At 38.6% G+C, this 17,964-nt stretch overlaps 2 protein-coding genes across 6 annotated transcripts; both read right to left on the reverse strand.

Moving 5' to 3' along the window:
* Positions 1–2,662: 2,662 nt before the first annotated feature.
* LOC112295256 (phosphoglucan, water dikinase, chloroplastic) lies at positions 2,663–8,850 on the reverse strand. 4 transcript variants are annotated; one of them, XM_024546559.3, is made up of 2 exons: positions 8,490–8,850; positions 2,663–6,675 (listed from the first exon to the last, which is right to left on the reverse strand). In XM_024546559.3, exon 2 carries the CDS (start codon positions 6,590–6,592, stop codon positions 3,146–3,148), a length of 3,447 nt encoding a protein of 1,148 aa, XP_024402327.1. In that variant the 5' UTR covers positions 6,593–6,675; positions 8,490–8,850; the 3' UTR covers positions 2,663–3,145. The 4 variants fall into 4 exon arrangements, with proteins under 4 accessions (XP_024402327.1, XP_024402326.1, XP_024402330.1 ...); XM_024546558.3 differs by having other exon boundaries at positions 8,236–8,526; XM_024546562.3 differs by lacking the exon at positions 8,490–8,850 and adding an exon at positions 7,492–8,440.
* A 2,366-nt stretch (positions 8,851–11,216) lies between these two features.
* LOC112295257 (uncharacterized) lies at positions 11,217–14,602 on the reverse strand. Of its 2 annotated transcripts, XR_016498175.1 has the most exons (5): positions 14,309–14,602; positions 13,330–13,890; positions 13,120–13,195; positions 11,905–13,009; positions 11,217–11,734 (listed from the first exon to the last, which is right to left on the reverse strand). XR_016498175.1 is itself a non-coding variant. In XM_024546563.3 (4 exons), the coding sequence occupies exons 1-4, from the start codon at positions 14,327–14,329 to the stop codon at positions 12,318–12,320; spliced, it is 1,350 nt and encodes a 449-aa protein (XP_024402331.1). In that variant the 5' UTR covers positions 14,330–14,602; the 3' UTR covers positions 11,852–12,317. The 2 variants fall into 2 exon arrangements, 1 of the variants encoding a protein (XP_024402331.1); XM_024546563.3 differs by lacking the exon at positions 11,217–11,734 and having other exon boundaries at positions 11,852–13,009.
* Between the last annotated feature and the right edge of the window lie 3,362 nt (positions 14,603–17,964).

The raw sequence follows: 17,964 nt of genomic DNA on the forward strand, positions 1-17,964 counted from the left end.
AATAATACACTATCAATTATATCTAAATAATTAGATAACTTTCTTATCATTGAAAAATATTTAAATAATAATATTGTGCATTCTTTTATACAAAAAAATATCATTTTTAATCAATTATATTTAAAATATAAAATAAATAAAATAAAAAATATAATATCAAAGAAATTTATAAGTAGAATAGTAAAGTTTTATACAATTAAAAGAGACTCAATAACAATATAAGTATTAATATACAAGTTTTCAAAGTAAAACAAATTTCATTCAAAGTTGGTGGTAATATTTTAATATTCTATCATAATATTATTAAGACTAATTAATTTTTTCACAAATTAAATTATTGAAGACTTTATCTATTTTTATTAAAAAATAAATAAATATAATTGAATATCAATTAAAATAACTACAACCAATAGAAATTTATAGTATATTTTATGTATCTCCTACTAAACCTTATATTGTAATCAAAATATTAAGAAAAAAACAATTACTAGTACCTCTTATTAAAATAGATAAGAACCAAGAGTATGAAATAGAAGAAGTCTTGGATTTAACACAATGCCAAAATAAATTATAATGCCTTGTATATTAGCATAATTATAATATTTTTGAATGTATGTAGAAGCCATGTAAAATTCTTACAAATGTGCCAAAACCTATTTTAGTTTTTCAACAATGACATCTATAAAAAATAAAGATCAACTATTAATAAGAAGATAGTATGAAATAAGAAGGAATATGTCTAGGATCTAAACTTCAGAACATCCTTGCAAGATAAAAAACTAACAGTTATTAAATTTATCTTTAAATTTGTCATTTGCAAAATTATCAAATGAATCATTTCAATTTTTTTAATTTTTACAATGATTAAATTAAATTAAAAATCTTTTAGAAAGATATATTCTTTCTTAAATTGATGGCAACAAACAACATATATAATACTACAATCTTAGGTGTGATTCTTAATGCTTAATAATACTACAAGAGGTGAATATCACATCTAATAATATTTATAATGTATTGATTAGGATTTAGGATTTAGGTATTAGATTCTTTGTAATCAAAGAGCAATATTTTAAACAAACTATTTTCTTACATCATTTTTATACTATTTTTTATATAGATTTTATATTTATAGATCTAAAGTCATGGTTTAAAGCTTTTTAAAGATATCCAAATTGGTGAAAAAAATGTGCTTTTGAATATCTCACCATTTTAAGATAGTACAAAGTAAGGGAAAAAAAACCATCATATGGACCAAATTATTTTTTTATTAGTATTTAACTTATAGAACTTTCATTTGGATTGTGATAATCACACCAAGTATATTTAAGTTTTAATGGATATATTAAGCAATTTTCCACATAATTGTAAAAAAAATTAAATCACAGTTTTAGAATTAGAAACAATCTGTGGTTTAATTTTTTTCATGCCCTACATAAAAATGAATAAAACAAAATACAACTAACTTTTCTAAATGTAAAACTGACTGAGCAAGAGTTCTCAATTTTAATCAATCACAAGCTTATCAAAATTGAGGCCACTCTCCTTCTCCATTAAATATAGAAACCCCTTGAGATTGTTAGCAGACTGCTCTGAACTGCATGAAAGACTTCAACAAACAGCTGCATTCACAAGATTATCACGTTTCTCTTACACCTTGGTGAGTTTTTGACATCGAAATCAAGCTCGTTTTTTTCGCAATTCTGTTTACGATTGTGCAGTCAAGCATCTCGCAATCGATGCTCACAGAACATTCGATTCTAGCATGCCGTGAGCTCATGTCACATTATCACTGCAACCGTGATAATGTAGTAGAAATGAGAGTGATGGTTTTGAGAAGCTTGAAAGCATGGACAATTGTTATTCGAGATAAAAGAGCTTGCTGACAAACTCGAAATATCTGAACAACACTCCCGACAACGCAGCCTCAACATGAACAGCTGCAACTACACATCTGCTGCCTTAAAGTTTTCTTGAATTTGTATTATACAAAAGTATTATTTAAAAAATGGAATACTGTAGAAAATGTGACGTCTCTTTTACCTTGTTTTTCCTCGTATGAGAGCGTGAGGAGGTTATGTGGCGGAATATCAGTCCTTGTTTCTGTTCTCCAACTTTGCATGCACATTTGTTTCAGTGTGGGGTACTGTCTACATTCAAGGTTATCAGTTGCAGAGATAACAATTGATAATAAAATTATTTTTAGGTTGGGAGAGGTACGAGAATGGGTATTCTACTGTTGAAAGTTAGTGAGTGCACGAGGTTTTCGTGCAAACTTAAGCACAGGAAAAGGCGATCAGGGGGAAAGAACCGCGTCCTCTTACTTGACGATGTTTAAAGTCAGAGTATCAGACGAGTAGGGGAGTAAGAAATTAAGGTTGCAGGAATGAAAGCCGTTCAGGAAGTTGTGAATACGGCACATTCAGTTGTCTCTGGCATTATTCTATATCTAAAAGTACGATCCGATTACATTTCTTAAGGTGAAAATCGTGACACCACATTCTCTGTTACTGGTATTCGAGCACTAAAATACTGATTTTGGGAAGTGGGTATTTGACACTGTAACAGTTAGCACCAGTGGTGTCCTGGCAGAACTAGTCATATAGCGAGTTCAAGTCTGGAAGAATTACAAGACCTGTAACTGTTTCCACATTATAGTCAGTTACAGTGAATGGTTTCTTAAATAGATGCAACAAGTTTAATGAGGGAATTAACCTCAACAAATAATCCTAATCAAGGCAGAGTATTCCTTCCTTCAAAGAGGGATGCACTATTCCGTGTAATTACTGTATGAAGAGCACAAGAGGACGGATGAGAGGGTTAAAACTAATTCTCTTACGAAAATAACCACCTCTAGTACTCTCAAATTGTACACTACAATATGAACTATACCCGTTTCGCGGTACTGGTACAGAGCATGCATCAACTTGGACGCTTATGTCCATGCAACACATGACTCAAGCTAAAAATCTCAACATGCTACAGCCAAGATGGAGTGGCTTCACATAAATCCCACACTAGATTCGATGCAGAGCAAATAGCAACATATCTCCGCACCATGTTAATCAATCGACACAGCCACTTCCTCGCATTACAATACAGCTAAGAATTATTGAATAAATAAATAACCTATTTAGTGATGTGCTCAGGGCTGTGGCCGCGCTTGCACAATGTACACATCCTTGCCAATCACACAACCCTCAACATCCTGAGGAACGCCAAAGTGCTTCTCCAGAAAGAATCCGACAGTCGCAAGATACTGCCCTATTTGCTGTCTGTATTCGGTATCAACGGAGAGACGTTGATTGCTGTAATCCACAACTGCTTTTACGACGCTACCATCAGCCACATTGGCTCCACCCTTGACCATCATTTGCTCACTGAAATTCGCAAAAGCCAAAGTCTTCACAGTTCCATCAAATTTATTGGCCGCAAGACGCCATGGTGTGCCTCGCGTTCCAGAAGCCAGCGTTTCACCCAATCCCACTGCAATCTCAGCCTGAACCACATTCTTATCCTGATCAATCGGACTTACAGTATGCAGAACAAAACTAAGCTCCGGAGACAGAAGCTCTTGGACGAGGACAGCCATGGAAGCTTCCTTCTGTGGTACCCCGGCAACTCTTCGACTCAAGACAGCCCTCCTTGTGTACAGAGACGCCCACACTTGCGCTACTGCCTTGCCAAAAACATCAGGTTCGGAGAGTCTCACATTGGGAATCGACTCGTACAGACCGGCTCCCGACATGCCAGCCAAGTCCTCAACATTTGCACTTGACCGCACGATAAGCCTAGTTTCCTTGGGAAAACCATCTGCAGAAAGCTTATCTAGAATAGACTGTGCAGGCCTTTGTGCTGCAATAAGTACCTGTAATTCGTTGCACACTTTATCGAGCTCTCCACCCTCAAGTGAAGCAGTCTCCACCTTCTCAAGAAGTGTCTTAAACTTTGATGAAGAGCCACTGTTCTCAAGGGTGTCCTCCATGGCTCCGAATGGAATAACTTTACCTCTCGGCACAAGAAAGGCCGCAGATACCTTCTTTGCCTGCTCAACCAGAACAGCTAGCTCGCCACAAGCAGCTGCTTTAGAACCGGCATTCTCTGTTGTAGCTTCAGAGAGGTTAAGCACGGTACCAGGGGGGCTTCTGACCACCACGCTCTGCTTTGTCACAGTGATAGTGTCCTTCTGTTGTGATTTGGGTTCTGACACAGATTCTTGTTTATCTTGCTTCTGAGGAGATAGAGCATCGCGAAATTCAACATGGACAGACTCGGGTGATGCCACAATTTCAACAGGCTTGTTCAATAAGGTGCGCAGATTGGCTGACCTTTCTTCGTCGTCACAGGTAACAAAAACAATCTTCTCCTGACGAGCCCGGACGCCCAAGTGAGACAAATGTGGAAGCTCATGTAGGAGGATAACCCCTGCCACGTTTGACCCAGCAGCCTTGACCTCTTCGTCACCATCTGCTTGTTTAACAAGCAATATGATAGGTCCAGTAGCTGAAGTGGGCAAGGTGCCTGGAACAATTCTATCAACTTCAAGAAGTGTACCCCTGGCTCTTCCGGGCATTATGACATCAAAGCCATCCCCTCCGGCAGTAGTTCGAATAGCCTTCAGGAGGAAAGAGCACAACTTGGCGACTTGAAATACAACACTTGCTCGAATATCAGCTTCCGTGTAAGTCCTCACTGAGTTTTCGGGAATTCCAAGGGCATTCCCAAGCTTTTCCACGAAATCAGGGTACAGCTGCAACACCGTATCCGTGTAGTTTTCGGCAACTCGACGGACGCGGTCTATAGTTGCCTTCAATCTCAGTGCCCATGCCTTGGTATCGTTGGTGCGTGCAGATGTAGCTGACCAGGCAAGCAATTCATTCTTAATTGCAACACATTCCTCTTTCTGCAACCCAGACAAACCTAGTTGCTGAACAGCCATGGCGAGACTGGTCAATGCAGGTGTCCATTTCCCTACTCTTCCGCTTTTCGCTTCTTCTGCAAGCCATGAAGCACCTCCCTCACTTTCAAAAGCATTGATCAACCTGCTTAACAACACAAAAGAATAGTCCTCCAAACCTAACTCCGACAGACGCCATTTCTGACGCATGGCAATAGCTGCGTCAGATGCATCGTTCCGAAGTCCACTCACAAGCCCTTCCAAAAGTCTCTCCCGAATGCACGTCAGTGCATGTAATGTATCAAGCACTGACTCGGTAATTTTCGCTGTGTCGCTGGAGTTCAGCTGATCCAGCTTCCCTTTGCTTGCTAGGAAATGGTCCAAGATAACCTGACCCTCATCATCGATGGACTGGCGTAGTCCCTCCAGCTGCTCAGTCAAGCCACCAGCATTGAAGAAATCTTTCAACTCCGCGTAAAATATTTGAAACTCTTTCACAAATGCTTCATTGTACTGACCCGGATTTCTGGTAATTCTTGCAAGCATATTCTCGGTAGCTACTAAATCCTCCGGCCCTGCACTCCTATGCAACTTATTCTGTATAGTGTGCTTAATCTCTTGCTTCAGATCATGAGGGATGTCGTTGCGGTGCGCTATGTCGCGAATCCTTGTCAAAGGAACAGATGCTGTAAACTCTGCCTTGAAAGCAGGCAAGCAAGGATGAATCTTCTGAATCACCAATAGCTCTTTGAGATCAACATCCTTCTGGCCAGAGATGCGTTCAAGCTCGACAAAAATTCTTCTGGATATTTCAGCATGCTTATTAGGTCTGTAATGTTGACCATCCTCGTAGCACACAATCTGTCCTGTATTGATCCATTTTAGATATACTGCAGCATTGATAAGTGCTTTCAGCCTATCCTTCTTGCCAGCCTCCCCACTTAGGAGATCACGGACCACGTCCAACTTCCGCCACCAATTGCTCGCACTTTTATCACCTTCAACTATCTGCAATGTTGGTCCACCCAAACCTGTAGTATCCCATTTCCCGGACCTCTCTTTTCTATCTTTAACGGAGGCTCCCTGCCATTCCTTCACAAAAGAAGTTGACATTTCACGCACTGCCTCCTCAACCTTTGAAGATTCGGCCTTGCCCTCAGTCTGCTCTTCTGCTTTCCCTGCATGCCCGTTGTCGGAGCCATGACTTTTTGGCGATCGCCCTCCTTGAAATTGAGGGTCCTCCTGCGTGCAACCCCAGTGAGTGACGAGCTCAAAGTCGCCTTCGTCAGGCAGTGATATTGTGCGATTAGGACCCTCCTCCCAGATGACGCCGCCGTCGTGGGTAACGATGATGTGTTTGTACTCGACTGTCTCCCCAGAATCCCCCTCCAAATCTACAACCCATCCTGCTTCTGTCCATGTCATAGGCACCTTTTCCTGCCATGCACCTATACTCTTTGCAGACCCCAAGATCGCATGCGTTTCACCAAACTGGACCTGATGATCTAGACGCACGCGCACCTTCACTTTCTCTCCACATCGCACCGATAACACCGATCTCATGTTCCCTGCACCAACCCTTCGTCCTTTGACCTTACTTTGCGTGACTGCAGCCTTCCTCAATCCTTGGAAACTGATCCTCCGCAGCCCCATCTGGCCCAACTGTCCACATTGCATTGCACTGCTACCAGCCATGGCTACTGCGCTCTTCCGACTCACTCTCTTATAGATACTGCACCAGAATTCCACGTCGAATCTCTCACTTCAAGGACAGAGCTCTGCATTTACAAATCTCCGTTGAATTAGTTTTCAATATTACACGATACTATGATAACCTGTGAATTATAAAAGAATAGGTCTACATACGTAGGGAAGGACATGTAAAGAAAATCAACCATCGATGTTGATGATAACTTGATAAAACCCAACCATGTAAGATTTCGAGGAATATCTTGTTTCTAATCAGGCAACTTTTTCTGAAACTGACACTCACAAACCAAAAGTCGCTACCACCATTGAACAGATGCAATAAAGAGCTTCACATGAACACGAAATTTTTTTAATCAACGAAGGTATGAACGCATATTCATTGTAGTCATCCAGGAGAGGTTCAACAGAAGATGCATCTAATTTTCATTAAACTAACTCATCAGATCATTTGACTAATTATTCAAATTCAACTATTTATGACTTCAGAAATGGCGAACCAAGCCACAACTGAAGAGACCAACAACTGGAACTTGCATTGAAATTAAATTTAAGATTCTACCCATCCGCATAAGACCTCGCACGTCAACCAACACACTTACAATCAAGGTTATCAATCGACAGAAGTACTGTCAATGTCAGTAATCGCAATTGCTTCGAGTTCCCAAATCCCACGTCGTGAGACACGATTTAATCATGAGCATCTCCAAGACATTTAGTCCTCCAAGGATTTGAGAAAAAACATGTAGGAAGTTGTAAATCTGCTACAGCGTTTCCGTGCCCTTGAATTGACTAATAAGATTTCAAAAATCTTTTAATGAGAACTACAACGAAACATAGGTAAAAAAGATCTGCGATTTCGTATTCAAAAGTTCGCAGCCACTCACCCTGATATTAGAGTTGAAACCCACTTCATCTCTCGCTTGACAACAAATATGATCTCACCAGAAAAAGACATCCCATAACTAGTTGTAGTTCGTACTTTGATAACGAATAGACCAAAAGTGGGAATCAAGGTGGAATATCCAATACCACATCATAAAAATAAATAATTAAATAAACTCCGAACTTCTAATGTATCGAGCATGAGAAAGCTGCAGGCAAAGTTTCAAACGACTATACACAATAGAACCAGTCCACTTCATAAAATCTGCTCGAATCTACGATTGTGTAATGCACCAGACAAGGAGACCTCTTCCAACCCCTCAAATCAAAGAATAGCTAAAACAGCTGATGAACTACGCTTTTAATATTACATGTACAAGGATTTCCCAACAAAAACACAAAAAAATAGCTCAAAAAAGAAACTCACAGCTGAAAATGACTAATTTCATACAACGAATCAAACCCAAAGCTCCCTAGAATGCTTCAAACTCAGAAAAAATTATCTTCATACACAGAATTACTGCCACAGACCTAAAGCTCGCTGGACCCCGAGACCAGGCCATAACCACTGTCTGCTAACTCACGAAAATCACGACCGTCCCTGTGAAATTAAGCCTTAACCATTCACATTCCAATTCATGCGCATTTCAATAAACGTTCCAAGACAAGGGACTCGCATGAAAACTTCAAAAATTTCGAAAACAGAAGTGGACAAAATGCAGGGCCCCACGCCTGCAAGCACATACCGGCACTGTCAATTCGCATTTCCCAGCTCCATATTCCTACAGCTCTCCAAAACCTCCCTTACAAAAATGCGGCAGACACAGACAGACCCACCCCCCTTTCTTCCCTCTCTCCCTAGAACGGACTCCAATGCAACGCATAAAGACGGCGACACTGAACAGCACAAATGCGCTGCGACGGAGGGCCCAGGAGACAGATCCGTCTTGAGAGATCAGTAGATACAGAGGGACTACGAGGGGAGAGCGATGACACTTACACCCGAGAGATATTTCCCAGCATGAATCGTCTTCCTCCTCCTCCACAACGAATATGCGGACCCACATCCCACATGATATATCATCCACGAGCACAATCGATTACGCGGCCCTGGCCGTCAATCGTCACCGCGGAATCCCCATCTCGAGCGCGGTCGTCGTGCTCGCGTTGGATGGACTAAGAGCCCGCTTCGCGATGGTGCGAAGTCCCATGCGCCTTGAGCCAACAAATCGTTGATGAATGGTGCGCGCTCACTCACGATCTGTGCGTTGTACCAGGTCCTGGTCTTCGATGATGCTCCGTGCCGCTGCATGCTTGCCAGATGGTGGGCTGCAACTCCAACAGCAACTTACGATGGCAGCATCACCCCTCCTTCTCTCTCTCACTCGCTATCGCCATAGCCAGAGCCTCCTTGCAACTCCGGCCCCACGGAACCCTAATCCATTCGTATCTACTACGGTGTATTTTTGTATATAAGTATATATGTGTATGTGTATCTGTAATGTACTTCGTATTGTGTATGCGTTTGTGAGGAGGGGATTGTCTTGTAAGTTCCGAGATTTATTGGGCATGAAAAACTATATGTAATTATATGTAGGTGTGATGTGGTTTAGGGTTTGACATGGTGATTAAGGTGGAAGGTGATTTTGTTAGCCTTGCGTGGGAGTTGGAGGGAAATATTTGTATGATGTGTAACACAAAGTTTAAATTTCAAGAGACAATCCAAAAAGTTGCTAATTAAACTTTTAGTAATTTTATTTATTTATTTATTTTGTTAAAGTTTGTAATGTATTGGGTGCCAAAAGTATAGTTAAAACTTTTGACTGTTTGATGTAAATCTTTAAGGATATTTACACTGAGATAGAAATTTTACTTTGATACTATTGTATATTGTACTTTTTGTAAAAAGAAGAAAAAAAAGTATAAGATTATTTTATCTAAATAAAAATGCATTAACTTTTTCCAATATACTTGACAAATGTATTGTTTTTCATGAAATCAAGAAATATATGTTATTATCATTTAGAGCTGTATGAATAGTTGTTTATTTTTTAAAAATAATTGATTTTAAAGTTAACAAAACTGAACCATTTGGATGTATTTTAATAGGGCATACATATATTAAGTGTAGTATTATTTAATTAAAATTTATAACTAAGGTTAGTATAAAAGAGTGGTAGAATGCTCTACAAGTTCATAATGAATTAAGTTATTAAATAACTTCATAATGTTAATTTATATGACTCAAAGGTATTAAATTAAGTTTTACATAGTATGAAGTTATTAAGTTTTCAAAGACAACTTTGGAGTTTAAGAATCTAAACAAACCTCTAATAAAATATCTGTAATTCATTAAAACTCAAACTTACAAAATTTATAACTATTATTTCAAAGATATAGTCACTTATATTTTCTGTATATAAGGGAATAAAATTAATATAATTTAAAAAATCTACTTTTAAATAACTACATCAGATTTAAATTTTAATTGATATTATTTTTATGCAATATAAATTTATTTATTTATTTATTTATTTTAATTTTTTAAAAAATATTTTAATTGATGTATTTTGAAATTCATTTTTTGTTATAAAATTGGTATAAATTTTAACATATATGTTTTAACATATATATATATATATATATATATATATATACATATCATTTTGATGATTTTTACTTATTTATATTCCTTCAAATTTTTCTGAATTAATTTTAGATTCTTTCAGAAAATTCAAATAAAAAACGTAGGAGACAAGACTTGTTAAAGACCTTTCTTAGTCGACTTTTGTGTAGCAACTTGAGTAGCAAGCTTTTGAAGAAACATTGTAAAAAATGTCCTCAACAACTTGAATAATAAGTCATTAAGAGCTGAAATGAAAAAGAAGACAAATATAAATATATTAATTTATTGCTAATAAAGTTTCGAAATAAATATTTTTATGTACTCAAGATGTTAAAATATTTTCAAGATTGATTAACAAACTTAATATGAATTACATGGAAGATAGTTTCACTTAATTAATCATATTTTTACAATAACTAAATCTTTGTACCATATGTTATACTTCCATTTACATAATTAAATTAACATATTACATGTGTTGGCATTGAACTATTTCAATATAGCACCATGTGCTGTGGAATTAAGTGAAGTATAATAAACTGAGATGCACTACAAGAGATCCAAAATAAACCTCTCTAATACTTTTGATAAATGCAGACTTATGAACCAATTTTGAATATAAAAAATATTGTTTGTGTAATATGTAATATTTTTGCAGTCACATGATTTTATTAATTCTTCATTAACTTATAATCCTCAAAGATCTTGCAATTATAAATGTCAGTATACATTGAGATTGTAAACTTTTTGTCACCTGATACTGATACTACGTAGATGTACTTCTTTATATACCACAATCTATTAAAAATGTAGTATTCGTTTGGTTTTACACAACTTTCATTGAAAGTCGATAAACAAATAGACAATTAAGAATTGAACCAATAATCATCATCACAAAGTGCATCTAATTAGCTTTCAAATGATGACAGAGGAAAGGATAAAATATTGCAATAGAAAATTGCTCAACATGCACCAGCTGCGACAGTTACGACATCATGTCAACATTTTCACAATCTTAAATACATTTACCTTCAAATATCTCAACTCCTTCTCCAACAGCACGTATAACGAGACGCTGAAGGTACAAATTCCACGCATAGATACCGAAATCTTACTTTCATTTTTTTACCGATTCAAAAATGTTCATTAAAAGTATTTTAAGTATTTTAAAAATATTACTGTACTTCTATACAAGTTTCACACTTGTATGGATAAGTCCTAAAAATCAAGTAAAATATAGTAAAATAAAAGAATAAATGTTTAACTTGTTTAAGGGTTTCGATAACAAACTACCAAATTGTTCGTAAGCATGCATTGTGTTGATGACACAAGTGCGATAAGTTTTCATGAAATGAATATGAACTCATAAATGTTAGAAGTGTGAGGAGTTTCCAGAAGATGAACACCACCATCGAAACAACAGAATGGCATGCATGCATTCACTCTTTCATAAGGGAGTTGAAAACGAGCAAAAGCAATAAACTGATATGCACTACAAGAGACCCAAACACACACAAAAAAAAACAACGAAGAACAGCAAAATCAGTTCAGCACGCACCATAACGAGGACGGAGTGCCGAAGCAACGTGACTGAAGCAAAAATAGCCCTCGTTCAGACCCTGCACGTAGTCTCAGATGACTGAGGACCTGACTATGAGTAAAAACTCCATAGCAAGCAAGCAAACAAGACAGACACGAACAAATAAACCATACACGCAAGCAATTAAGCCAAGTAATGAATGAATCCACTGCTGAAGCGGAAATGGTTGAAAAGAGAAAAATTTGTTACTAGTGTACAAATTGTCTGAGAAGTGGTAACAGCTTTAGTATGCAGGTGAGGCTCCACCACCCTGCTACAACTGCAAGAAGTGGGGGCATCCACTTTGAGTCGCAGGCTGGTCACTGAACGGCGAGCTTCACTCATCACCAAAATGTCACACTGAAAGGGGTGAGATCGGTGTTTGGTATCAAAATTGGATTTCATAAGAATGCTTCAATTAGCAAGTCGAGGAATCTTCAACATGCTGTGGAAACTTCAAAGCATACGGAGGGATGCTGCTGAGATAAGGGCAGAGCAAGGAGGACTTTTTTACATGGTCGGGAGTAGTTACAGCACCCCATTCCTCCCTGAGTAGTCTCGGTCGCCACACTTCCAGTAGTGAAGGTTCTGATTTTATACAAAAATATATAGATATACTGTTTTCAGTAGCCACTGCTGATGCGTTTCATGTAACTTGGATTCGAGACTCCTGATGGCCCATACCCTTGGCTCGGCCTGTAAGACGAGCCGAACTCCTCATACATTGGTCCACTCTCCCGTTCGAGATGAGTATCTCGGTAAGAAGGCTCAAAATGCTCGTAGTAAGTGGCAGGGCCGTGGTTCTCAAAGCGTGCTGCTCTATCATCCCTGTTTCCGTGGAGTTCCTCCAGATGACCATACGAAAATGACCCTCCATAGGGCGACATATCGGCTCTTGGATCATAACTGTGGTGGCTATAATATCCTCGCTGCATCTCAATGTTATCATCCTCTTCGAGTATAGTGTGGGATCGGCTTCTCTCCATTCTCTCGTATGATTCATGGCCGTTCCTCTCCGAATAACCAGGATGTTCCTCGTAAGATGACAAATGTTCGCTCTCCTCGTATGCGTGATGGCCCCGAACTTCGTCTGGGGGAACATGTTGATGGTAAGATGATGTAATCTCATCCTCGGGCTGAGCTTGACCAGTCTTAGATTGTATGAAGTTTATAAACGCTTGGCTATAAATTTGCTTGGTCCAGAAATCGGCTTTCTTCTTGGACTTCTGAATCTGTTTCAACACTACTTGGGGATCTACTTTGCCGGTCACAGTAACCTTCGAACTGCGCCTGTCCGTCTTAACTTCAGTAACGCCTGCAACACCGAAAAGAGAAAGAGATGTCAGAACGCGAAATGAAGCAAACTTAACGCCCCCTTCAAATAAGCGAGTCGTGCAAGTTGTGCTCGCAGTGCAAAGTACTTACCCGGCAATTTTCGTAAAGTATCCTTCGTCTTCGCCTCACATTTGCTACAGCACATTGGTACCCTCAACTCAATCTCCTGAAATACCAAATGTAGCCAAAACGAGAGTTAGGCGCGCTCAAAACTTAACTGTGCAAGGGCCACACATTCGAAACAAGCACTAGCGGCACTTGCCTGCACGAAACGAGAAGGAAAAAGAGCTTCATACTTACCGGTGCCACCTTTTTGGAACGGGATTCCAAGCGAGGTTCCCCAAGGTTGTAGACCGGAATTGCACTTGACGACCGAGTTGGACGATTTGAAGTTGGGCTGTTGGTGTGCAACTCGTAGGCTGGAACGGCACTTGTCGACCGAGTTGGACGATTTGAAGGTTGGTTGTGAGAGTGCAACTCGTAAGCGGGGACAGAACTTGTCGACCGAATCGGACGATTTAGGAGCGCACCGCGAGAGTACGCATCCGGAAAAGGCCTTCCTGGGTAAGCATATGCGGGAATAGCGCTGGACGATCGAAGAGAACCCCCTCGAGGTGGAAGTGGTTCAACAAAAGGGGATTCGTCATAATGGCTGAAAGCAGGTATAGAGCTAGAGGTTCGAGGCACCCGCGACAGCGACTCAGAAAATGGCGATAGAGCATGGTAGGGGGCAAAATATGACTCATCATGCAGAGGATATTGGTGCGACTCGCGAAAGCCCTCGTAAGGAGCTTCATCAAAGTAGGGGGCAGGCTCCCTTATCGGGGCCATCCATGCGGGTTCGTGCCTTCCATAGTAAGTCTGCAGAAACCACAGCAGCACAACTTGTCAATGAACAAAATCATCCCGCAGAAACATAGCAGATGCTACACGACGCTCAAGGTTACAACAACTAAGAGCAATGGACTGTCTTCCTTTCGAAGTCCACACGTCGGATTTCAGGAAGGGACCTCGTGAAGTGAACAACCCAATCCTCCAATCATTCAGCTACCTACTTGAGATCCTAATGTCCTACTTCTTGCGTAATCCGCAGCCAATTGACTCACCACTATCTATGCTTTTTTATTTTAAAAAAACTGAAAATAAATGAAAGTCTAAGCATCTCTCCTGTTCCAAATCTCACACTCTGCACTAGTGGCTACCGCTCACCAGGAGACTCGTCAGGATCTAAAACGCTGACAGAAACTACAAAGACCAGAGTGGATTCACAGTTACGCACCTCTCTCATGAGTGTCGCCATGGAGCCACGCTATAGCTGAAGCTACAACAAAACCCCACACAGCAGGAACCGTTTCGGATCGATTTCTTGGTCGAAAACTCTTCCAGTCAGCGGAAAAAGGCTAGATCACAACAACGCTGACGCAGCAACAGAGTGCCCAAGGCACATAATTTCTCTAGCAAACAGACAGACAGAACGGACACACACACACACACACACACGCCGACTGCTGACGCTCCTCAAAATAAATAAAACAGAGACAGAAGAATTCCTATGTCGAGGGAGAAGAACTGCTGGTGTCTGGCTGGAGTTATGAGCATATGATGGCAAGATATAAGCGCGGCTCAGATAGATAAGGCTGAATATTCAAACACAAAGCGATGACCGACATCCACAGAGGGGAATCGAAGTTGCTACTGCTGCTGCACCCGACGGAGCTTCGTCTCCCCAAGGGCGTGTGCACGGAGGCAGACGACGCTGTAATGAATGAAGGAGACGAGGATGGCGCACAACAGGACACCCACCCGCTTCTGCGCATCACAGGTCTCCGCAGCAGGCATAAAGCATTCTAGAGGCTACGCTATCGTCACCGTTTTATTATGCGCTCAGTGGATTTTATAAACCCCGCCCCGCCCGCGCTTGTCACTTAATCATCGGAGAGCTGCCGGAACTGTGCCCAGCCAGAAAGTAGTATTACCCACTTTGACAAAGTTGACGCGCTAATTTGCCGTCTGGTCGGTCAATCCCGGCGACCTTTGCCTTCCTTCCAGTTCCCCTCCGTCGAGAGACTCCTCGTCGTTATTTCGGCATCGCCACTTGGGCAGAACCTTCCTTCCTTCCGTTCGCCCCACCGTGACGCAGCAAATCATTCCGACACACGTATCTGGGATGCGACCTTGTCAGACCCAGACCCAGCTCCGGATCTGAAGCCCCGCTTCCACCCCCCCCCCCCAATTCATTAATTCAGTCATTTCCCCTCTCCCTCTTGTGGGTCTAGAAGCCAGGCATCTCTCTTACGCTCTTTTATGAATCCCTGTCTGTGCGAGGAGGGGTTAATTCACTCCCAGTAAAATAAAATAAAATAGAAGGAAAAGCCTTTCTCTCATTACTGCAACCCACTGCGGGTATCGTATGCGACATTGTGTACAACTCCCTCCCCGTACTAACACAAACTAGGCCAGTCAGTATTTACAATCGTGTTGTAGCACACTTAGACTCGCACTCACTTGCTACAGTCCACCCTCGATGTGTGTTACTCCAACAAGTGTCAAAATCGTATATGTGTTAAGGAAAATTGAGCTCCCCCCTCTAAAAAAAAACACTAGTAAGTGATAATTGTTAAGAGAATTTGTAAAATTATGTTCCTTTCTTCAATGAATTCACCTTCACAAGTAATAATTTTACATTATTGTATATAGCTCACCATATCTTCACACATCATCCATTCTACATCATACAAACATCATTGGTCACAAACTCTATCAACATATGTGGGATTTAAACTTTAAGCCATCTTCCATCAACCTCTTTGTATTTGACTGTTGTATAATGTGAGGATTTAGTAAGGTTATAATATTGTAATAGATTTGTAATTTGATGATTTAGAGAGGCTAGAGGTTTAAATCTATAATAGAAAAGAAATTCGAATTTATTTTGATGTAAAAGAAAGAAATCATCTAATATCATCAAAGCTTGGTGTTTAGTGGACAAAATATTACTAATAAGGTTTTGGCAGCATAAGCTAATTCTACTTATCATACATCAATTGTAGATATGGATATTTGGAAATTATTAAAGAAGAGAGATTTATTGGATATTATTATTCAATATTTAGTTGTCACGAATATATATAGATACTATAATAAATACCTATATGATTAGATAGGAGTAACTAAAAGTAGCTTAATTTCATAATACCTTTTAAAAAAACTTCTTAGAAGCTTCATAGATGCTACTTTGACTTTATATGTTTTTGTAGTTGATTGGTAGGTTAGAAACTTGGTCAATAAGTTAACTACATGTTGATAGCTTGTAAATAAAGCTAATTATTTGGAGCACATATAGATTTTTTTTTTTGCAAGTTAAGATACATGTCTTGCAAAGTCAACACATTTTGAAGGTCTTATAGGACATCACCACATAGCTCCTAGTTAAGAATATATATGGAGGCAAGAATGAAGCCTTCTTCTTTCAAGAGTTTCTAGTCTTTTTGTTTTTAGTAATAGTCATTTTAATTCAATATTATATCATCTTTGAGTGATTTCCTAGTTCCTTTCAGTGACACAAGAATGTATTGAGGATTTTCTTTCTTCAAGATTCATGTCCTTGATAGTTTGATAAGTTTGCTAACTTATTGTTTCTATCTTATTTTAAAAATGAGTGGATTATTCTACTTCTATTATTGTGTTTTGAAGGTTACAAACTACTTACCTTTAAATAAAAAAAATCTTATTTTATAACACTGATCTTTTCTTCAAAGAGAGTGAATTACCTTTCTTTGTTGAAATTTTCATTTGATATTAGAGGTTGCAAATTACCTTCTTTTAATTTAACTTTTTGAATTTATTTGCATTATCTATAGAAAGAAAGATTATGGATGCTACTCCTAGCAGAAGTAAGAATAGATTTGTAACTATTGCAAATCTTCATGAACTTATTAATACTCTAAGTGTAGAAATCTCATATAGTTCTAATGTAAATCATAGAGGTATTATGCCTACGCCTATGAAAGAAGTTCAAAGTTTGCGACAAGAAGTTATACAATTGGAGGAAGTAAGTAGATCAACCTTGCAATAAATCTAGGGAGTTTTGCTTCCATAAGTATGACAGAGTTAAAGATTAGTATGCATGAGAAGTTTGATAGAACAAGAACAAAATTTTGAAGATTTTTGCAATAAATCAAGCTCTATCTAAGCTTGCATCCTTTCCAATACTAAAGTCAGATTTATAGGTGCACTTCTATTAAGAAGTGCTTTCTTTTGTTTTACTCTTTTAATAAAAAAGAAATTCATGAATCTTTTAATATTTAGATTCATTCTTAGAAGTGTTTGTAGCCACAATTAGTAAAAGTGATCAAGAAAGAATAATACAAACTAAGTTTTTATCTTTACAATAAAGATTATGGTTAGCTACCATATATGCTATTGAATTTTAAAATCTAAATTGTGACATGGACTCAAATGACAAAGCCCTTATAAATCAATTTCAATATGGATTGAAAGATAATGTCAAAGATTTATTATTGACAATGCCAAAAGCAAAAAAAAATGAATAATTTATTATTCAAGCCATTGCATGTGACAATCAATTATTTAAAAGACGTCAAGAATAAAGATTTGGCTAGAGAAGAACAAATCAAATAAAGATGGTTGCTCTCAAGTTTTCAAAAACTTATTCACTGAGGCAAGAATCAATGCAAATTAATATGGTATATTTTAAATTCTTCAAAGAGTAGAAAAAGACTCAATGACATCAACAAGGCTTATGCTTATATTGTGGAAAAGCTTAAGACACTACTCAGCATTATTCAAAGAAACAATATAATCACAAAATGAGAAGCATGCTTGCCAAAGAAGATAAGGTGTCAAAAAATAAATTTCTTCAGCTACAATAGAGACCATGCGGTTGGAATCTTATATAACTCCTAGTAAAGGTCC

This window comes from Physcomitrium patens, chromosome 18, assembly GCF_059467195.1.
Source record: "Physcomitrium patens ecotype Gransden chromosome 18, ASM5946719v1, whole genome shotgun sequence".
Classification (NCBI taxonomy): domain Eukaryota; kingdom Viridiplantae; phylum Streptophyta; class Bryopsida; order Funariales; family Funariaceae; genus Physcomitrium; species Physcomitrium patens.

Coding starts and splice junctions, on each gene's coding strand:
- LOC112295256 (XM_024546559.3), bottom strand. CDS start 6,592: ATGGCTGGTAGCAGTGCAATGCAATGTGGACAGTTGGGCCAGATGGGG.
- LOC112295257 (XM_024546563.3), bottom strand. CDS start 14,329: ATGGCGACACTCATGAGAGAG. Junction 13,196..13,329: donor GTTCCAAAAAGGTGGCACCG/GTAAGTATGAAG, acceptor TTGGTATTTCAG/GAGATTGAGTTGAGGGTACC. Junction 13,010..13,119: donor TACTTTACGAAAATTGCCGG/GTAAGTACTTTG, acceptor TCGGTGTTGCAG/GCGTTACTGAAGTTAAGACG.